General features: G+C 39.9%; 1 protein-coding gene across 3 annotated transcripts in view; it reads right to left on the bottom strand.

Annotated features, from left to right (window-relative positions):
• Window positions 1–5,227, bottom strand: part of LOC138003505 (mediator of RNA polymerase II transcription subunit 30-like) — a 13,735-nt gene extending 8,508 nt beyond the window's left edge. For all 3 annotated transcript variants that reach the window (XM_068849611.1, XM_068849609.1, XM_068849610.1), the window contains exons 1-2: window positions 4,863–5,227; window positions 2,289–2,384 (exon numbers count right to left, since the gene is read on the bottom strand). In XM_068849611.1, the coding sequence (XP_068705712.1) occupies window positions 2,289–2,384; window positions 4,863–5,213 (447 nt within the window). In that variant the 5' untranslated portion in view covers window positions 5,214–5,227. The remainder of the gene's footprint in view (window positions 1–2,288; window positions 2,385–4,862) is intronic.
• Window positions 5,228–7,500: the final 2,273 nt, after the last annotated feature.

Genomic DNA, 7,500 nt, shown 5'->3' with positions numbered 1-7,500 from the left:
AAAAGGAAACTTCTGGAAACATGAGCCAAATCAAGGCTTGGCTGCCCAGAGAAGTGATAACAAAAATGAATGCTGACGTTTCGAGCATTAGCCCTTCGTCGGAGCGAATTGTTGAATTCTCTACCAAACCCATTTCTGTGTTGCATTTCCCCACTGACGCAACACCACAGTTCCTTGGAAACTAAACCCCTTTAACAAATATGAAGATTTGCTGGGTTCAGCACTTGAGAGATAAGATTAAATTTGAAAATGTGGAACCAAGAGAAAGGATTACATCAATAATTATTATTCATGTATTCAAATGACATCATGAAGACCAACTTCATTTGTGCCCAACACCTGGGGTAAAGTGTACAATCTGAGACATGTCTGCTGATCTGACAACACAGCTCTTACTAAAAGAATGTTAATGGCAAAGCTAACAAGAGAATACTATCAGGATCCATAGAAAAAGATAGCTGATCTGCTGCAAGTTCCTATATACAGGAACAGCCGGAGTCGCAGGAACAGTCGCAGTCATGGCTCAGTTGGCCAGTGCGCAGCTTTCGGAGCAAGAGGTCCCCGGTTCAATCCTCGGTGACTTCAACGTCTGTTTCGACTTTCCTCTGATCCTTGTAGCTATAGCTTTAAATACCCGTAAAACACAGCACTGACAGAGGGAGGGGGGTAAGGGGCGCATCGTCAGCTTCCATTGATACCAGCCTCGTAGCTGAAGGAACTACTGACGTTAAATAAAGTTACTTTACCTTTATACACCTAATTATGAATAGTAAAGGAGAATGACACAGTTGAATGACACTGCAACGAAGAGATAGAGAAATTCACAAGACAAGAGGACTTAACTTAAGCTTTTTGCTTGTAAACTTTAAGATAAATTACAAGAGTTCAGTAGACACAAAGCCAGGGGCTGAAATGGCCTTAACGTCAGCAAAGAAAGAGAAAATAATTTACTTATTAAGTAATGGCAAGAGCAACCCCTCCATTTCATAAATAATTATATTTGCTCTTTTTCCTTGCTTGTGGGGTGGCCAAGAGCTCACCAGTGTTAGTTGAATGTACATGTAGGTAATACAGTATAGTGTAGTGCAGTGTTGCATAATATGCAATGTATGTACTATATGTAATGTATGAGTAGTGTAAGAATGTAAATAATAAGTAAATAATAATTATAGTCTTAAAAAGTAATGCCAAGAATTAAGAAAGGCAACTAAACATACACACAAACATACAAGCACAAAATTCAAAGTGAACAATGGAGAAGTTGCAAAAATTTTAAATGATTACTGTCCTAGTCAAAAGTCAAGCTTCAGAGACTTATTACAAGTAATAACACTTGAGACTATTTTAATTGTAAGGGTGTTTCGAAAAAAAAAATAGGAATGTTATTCAATACTAGATAACAGATAGACAATGGGTATCTTAGAGAGGATTTATGCAAGTCAAAGCGTGAACAAGTTTCACAATCATAGTAAGGTAATCAAAATGAAAGTGGAGTAGAGAAGACAGAGTGAAGTGGAGACGCTGAGTGCCACCATATAACAGGGAGGAATGTAGAAAAAAATCAACTCAAATAAAAAAGTAGCATATCAAATCAAAGAAAGGGAGAATCCAGATTAGCAATAAAAAAACCTCTCAGAGAAGAGTAGGGTAAAAGACACCAAATCTAAACCAGGACATGAAAGACGATTTCACAAAGCACTGCCCAGGCCAACCCTTGCGCCACGTCTATCATATGATTAAATTTATTGTACAGTGATTTCTGCTCAACAACATTATTTATCTAGTAAATAATTAGTACAAGAGCAGAACACATTTATGCCAAATTGGACTCAGTAAGGTCTCACTGAAGTTACTATTTCAACCTTGTGCGTACCATTTAGCACAGCAAAATCAAAACAAGAAAAACCCAAAATACATGTAGTATTGAATATTTCAACACAAAAAGTAAACAATGATACCATACAGCAACAGCAACAGCATTCAAACTTAGATGAATGTTTCTTTTGGCTGAATGAAAGTTTTCTTTATAACTAAACCCAGTTTATAGAAATATCTCTTTCTCTAGGATTGATCCAGAAAATTTTCTTGAGTGAACTAAAAAATCACAATCTTATTTGTACAACTCAGAATTAACTGATACTTGTAATGTTAAGAAAGTTCTTACGCTGGACTTCCTTATAAGCTTGTCCAACTTTCAATACATCACTTGTACTTACAAATTCCCAAATATACTCTATACTCGTACAAACTCCTATATTAACAACAATCAATAAAGAGCACTGGCCTACCTCTTGAAGAGTGTCATGTTCAATTTGAAGAGCAGTGGCATCTTTTGGTGCTTCCATTTCTGATTCTTGTACTTCAAGCTTCAAAGGAACCATGGACTGCAAATAAAAAAAAAAAGAGACATTACAGAATGTCCTGTTTCCAACTTTATTGATAACATTGCCACACTCTAGGGAAGTCTGGGGGCATGCTTAAAAAACTTCTGTAGGAAGAAAAAAAAATTAAAGATCAATTTCAAAAAACTGATTTTTCTGAAAAACTGGCGTACAGATTTTGTTGAATTTGAAATATTTTAGAGATAATTTCTAACATTATCTGCAAATGCTAAATGGGAAGATTTCACCGTCCCGTTTCTTCAAAAAAAGACAATACATGTATATGTTGATTTTAGGGCTTAAAGAAATGCGTAATATCGTTGCCATGGTAGCATTATTTTGGAGGAAAATATAACGTGAGAAATCTAAGATAGGTACTTACCACCCTGCCCAAATTGAGTCTTGATACAATTACCCTAACTGTATCATTCTAAGGACAAAATATGTTTACAGCTGTATTTGATTGAAAAAAGGAGAAACTATTTTGAGCCTCCTTCATCACTCACTGAAAAACCCTTTGACATCCAAACCTGCCTAAACCGGCCACACTTAGTATTTTACTCCGTCTAATGCCAGACGATTTTACTCGTCAAATGGGGAGCCCCTGGGAAGCAATGGGTTAAGCAGAATTGCCAGGCAGGAAAAATGACTGAAATTCACATCTGGATGCACCAAAGACAAAAACAGCTGCGTCCAGACGTCTGGCAACTGGAAAGAATTTTTAAACACTCCATGATTGGCACTTCACAAACCTCACAGCAGCAGGGAGCAAATTCTGCCACTGCAGTCCGTAGTCCAGTAGTGGATGCAGAAGTTAGAATGAGATGAAGAAGTGAAATGGACTGCCACTGCAGTCCGTAGTCCCATAATGATAACGAGTGACCACAAGTTGACATGGTTTGTTGCTTGCGTGGCTTAGGCCTAGTTTAATCGTCGCGCCATCGTCGAATTTAATTCAGACGAATTTAGTTCCAATTAAATTTGTCCTTGTGTCGACATTAATTGTACCGTGGTTTTATGCGTCGAAAATTAATGGTCAAACTTATTTCTCAGCCGGAATGCAATATACCTGGTCAAAATTAATAATGTACGAAAATAATGTATTCATTTCATTCGACACGACGCTGATGCGACGGATAAACTGATGACACTTTAAAGATATTTTATCTGTCTTCTTAAGACGGATAAAGTGTCTAGGATGAATTTAACTTAAGAACGGTGCCTACTATTGTTATTGCGCGTACGTTCTGTGCATCTCGAGATACTCTGGTTTCCTATCGGTGATGCTTACCAAGACAGCGATAATTTTGCGCGGTTTAAAATTATCCAGAGAAAGTAGATCTTAGTAAGTACTCTAGGTATCCAAAAAGAAAATTGGGGGTAACCATGCATTTTTGAGAGATAATTAAGCTTCAATTTGGGAAAGAACGCCATACAATGCTTTGTATTTTAAAGCTTTTTACAAATATTATTCATTAATTATCTCTGAAAAATGCGTGGTTACCCCCAATTTTCTTTTTGGATTTCAATAACACTTGTTAAGATCTACATTTCCTGCATAATCATAAACCGGGGCAAAAATACCTTTTAATTCGTAGGCACCGTCCTTAACAGACGAGTCGAATTCGTTTAAGACGTCGCTTTATCGTTGAATTTATTTTAAAGTAGGACCTGGAATTAAATTTGTCTAAATTAAATTCAACAATAGCACGACATATAAACTAGGCCTAAAAGAACAAGCCATATATTTTGTAGAGGTTGTTCTCAATTCGGTAGTTTTTTATTATACACAATGACCGTCTCTGAGCATAGCGGACTGCGGTGGCACAACTTTTTGATCGATTCCATTCCCAAGCTCTCTCTTCTTATCTTAAAGCGACTGTGGACTGCTGAAGCAGAACATTGACAAGCCCCAAAAAGTGAATGGGTATTCTAGAATCTAGCCGGCAGCAGTAGACTTACAACAGAGAATACAGTCATGCTTGCTTAATTGACCGATAAATAAAGCCAAACAGTTTCCCCTTGCCCTATGTAATCACCACACAAAATGTCACAAGATTTTCTGCAAACTTGACAATTACAGCACTTGGCACCTACAGTATGTACTACCTTCTTAGGGTGACATTTTCTAAGAACAAAGCACGTCACAATGAGAGCTATTTACAGCCACAAAAATGGTCCTTTATTCTGTAATTTAGCTAAGTTTTTAGACTGCCTGTCGTGGGATATACTAAAAAGGTTTTTAGCCGGAATGACCGTGGACAGGACTATCCAGTCCGGATGCTGGAAGTGTAGATTTTGTGGTTCAAAATTTTCCCTGATAAAAATTTTCAAACCAGTTCAAGTTTGATTTTTCTTTGTCTAATATTCATTATCATAATCTGAAACAAAGGAAAATAAAAATTGAACTGGTTGAAAACATTTTGAACCAGAACAAATTTAAACAACAACACAAACACTATCTTTGCAAAAACACTTTACCTCTAGATTTTCTCCTTGAGAAATATCTATACGTCGGTTACTTTCATCATAGATAACTCGAAGACGAGAGAAGAGCTCTTTCAATCCATTCAAAGTCTCTTGTACTTTCTTGTTATTGTTTCGAGTTTCAGCTTTTGATTTCTCGTCAACTACAACTTTGGCTCCCTCCAAATAGCGGAAAAGATCGGTGGCTTTGCCAACAATGTCCTGGACAGTTTGCTGTCCCTGTATTAAAAGAGATATTTCGTTTACTTGCTGCAAATTAAACGATCTTGACGTTTTTTTGTCGTCTCGTATCCCGCTACCACTGGAAACCGACAAAGTCCCTGCATGACCCCATTTGGCCGCCATGTTGTATGCGTCAATTTGGGGAATACATGCTGCAATACGGGCGGGGGTCGGGCGGGGGAGGTTGGGGGCACCCGTTCGGGCAAAATCACTTTTAATCTCGTACCCAGATCTCTGGCTACGAGATTAAATTTCAGTCCGAAATTTCCGTCTGTCAAAGGGAACAGAAAATTCCAGGTAATTCCGACATTTCGGAAAAAATGGTCAACTTCGAGTGGTTCCCCAAAATTTTCGAAACGAACAATCCGAAAATTACTGTTCCATTTGAATTGATTCCGAACCGAAAATTGCGAATTTTTTTCCCAAATGGATCGCCCCCCGGAAAAAGTTTCCGGAATTTCCGATATTTCAGAAAAATGGAAAACCTCGAGAGGTTGACCAAAATTTTCGCAATGAACGTCCGGGAAAAGACTGTTTCACTTGATTCTAGACCAAAAATGTCGGAATTTGTGTCCAAATGGATCGCGCCCTTTGTCTCCACTAATTCCTTGAGTGAACCCTTTCCCGCGTAAATTAGGAGCAGGTTTTTCTCGAGAAAAGTATCACATTTTCCTTGACGCTGAGCTAGCTTTGTTTTGATTGGCTTTTACAACAGTGGGCATGCTGAATCTCCCAAGGAGCGATTGCCTTTTATCACAGTGGGCGTGCTGAATCTCCCAAGGAGAGGTTGGCTTTTACAACAGTGGGTGCGCTGAATCTCCCAAGGAGCGATTGGCTTTTACAACAGTGGGCATGCTGAATATCCCAAGGAGCGATTGCCTTTTATAACAGTGGGCGTGCTGAATCTCCCAAGGAGAGGTTGGCTTTTACAACAGTGGGTGTGCTGAATCTCCCAAGGAGCGATTGGCTTTTACAACAGTGGGCGTGATGAATCTCCCAAGGAGAGATTGGCTTTTTACAACAGTGGGCGAACTGAATCTCCCAAAGAGAGATTGGCTTTTACAACAGATGGCGCGCTGAATCTCCCAGGAAGAGATTGGCTTTTACAACATTGGGCGTGCTGAATCCCCCAAGGAGAGATTGTCTTTTGCAAGAGTAAGCGTGCTGAATCTCCCAAGAAGAGATTAGCTTTTATAGCAGTGGGCGTGCTGAATCTCCCAAAGAGAGATTGGCGGTTACAACAGTGGGCGTGCTGACTCCCCCAAGGAGCGATTGGCTCTTGCAACAGTGGGCGTGCTGAATCCCCCAAGGAGACATTGGCTTTTGCAACAGTGGGCGTGCTGAATCCCCCAAGGAGAGATTGGATTTTATAACAGTGGGCGTGCTGAATCTCCGAAGAAGATATTGGCTTTTACAACAGTGGGCGTGCTGAATCTCCCAAGGAGATATTGGCTTTTACAATAGTGGGCGTGCTGAATCTCCCAAGGAGACATTGGCTTTTACAACAGTGGGAGTGCTGAATCTACCAAGGGAGGCGTTCTATAAATAAATCTACTAGGGAAAGGGTTGACCCCTGTGCAAAGTATGGGAGATAGACGTTCCCCTTAATGAGCTTCTGCTACACGTCTATTCATCATTGTACAAAATAGTAACAAAACAATTACCCAAAAACAACAGGGAAACACGATAACGGTCCGCGTTTTTGAAATATTGCTTTATACTTCATCGTGTAATTTTCAGGAGGTGTCCTAGGAACGATTGGTCTCCTTCGCAGCCGTATTTGGGGATGGCACGCAACGCTGCATCTACATGTACATCTACACAGTACAAGTTCCAGCATTCGGCAAAGTCCCTTTATGACTTGTGGCTGTTTCTGCTTAGGTAGACATTACTGCCAAGCTGGCCACTTCTGCTGGAGAGAAGAGGACAGCCACAACGCCGGGAACTTTTTCCCCTACTCTCCTCGAATAGTGTGTGGGTTCTTTAATGTCCCACAGGGGACTTATGAACATAGAAGATATTTGTGAGACGTAGCCTACGGTTTATAGTCCTTATCCGAGAAGACTTGAAAGTCTAACCACTTGCAGATGAAATTTCAAAGGCAGCACTTTCTCCTCAGTCACTTATTTTAGGGTCCTGAGTGTTGATCTGGATCGAAAACCGCGACCTCCCGCATGACGGCCCGATGCTCAACCAACTGAGCCGCCGGTGCTGCCCCGAAGGAAACAGCTGCTCACCTTAAAGTGCCCCTGTGATCAAAAAAAACAATTCCTTTTTTCCTTCAGATTTTGAAAGTGTGTTCGCTTAACACCTGACTGGCAAAGTTTTGAGCTTTGATTTTTATCCAAAGGCCGTTTACTTTGAGTGTAAGTTTTGGATTTCACGGTCCGCCATTACTCACGTTCAAAAC

This window comes from Montipora foliosa, chromosome 5, assembly GCF_036669935.1.
Source record: "Montipora foliosa isolate CH-2021 chromosome 5, ASM3666993v2, whole genome shotgun sequence".
Lineage (NCBI taxonomy): Eukaryota > Metazoa > Cnidaria > Anthozoa > Scleractinia > Acroporidae > Montipora > Montipora foliosa.
This window is presented reverse-complemented; position numbering and strand designations above follow the sequence as displayed.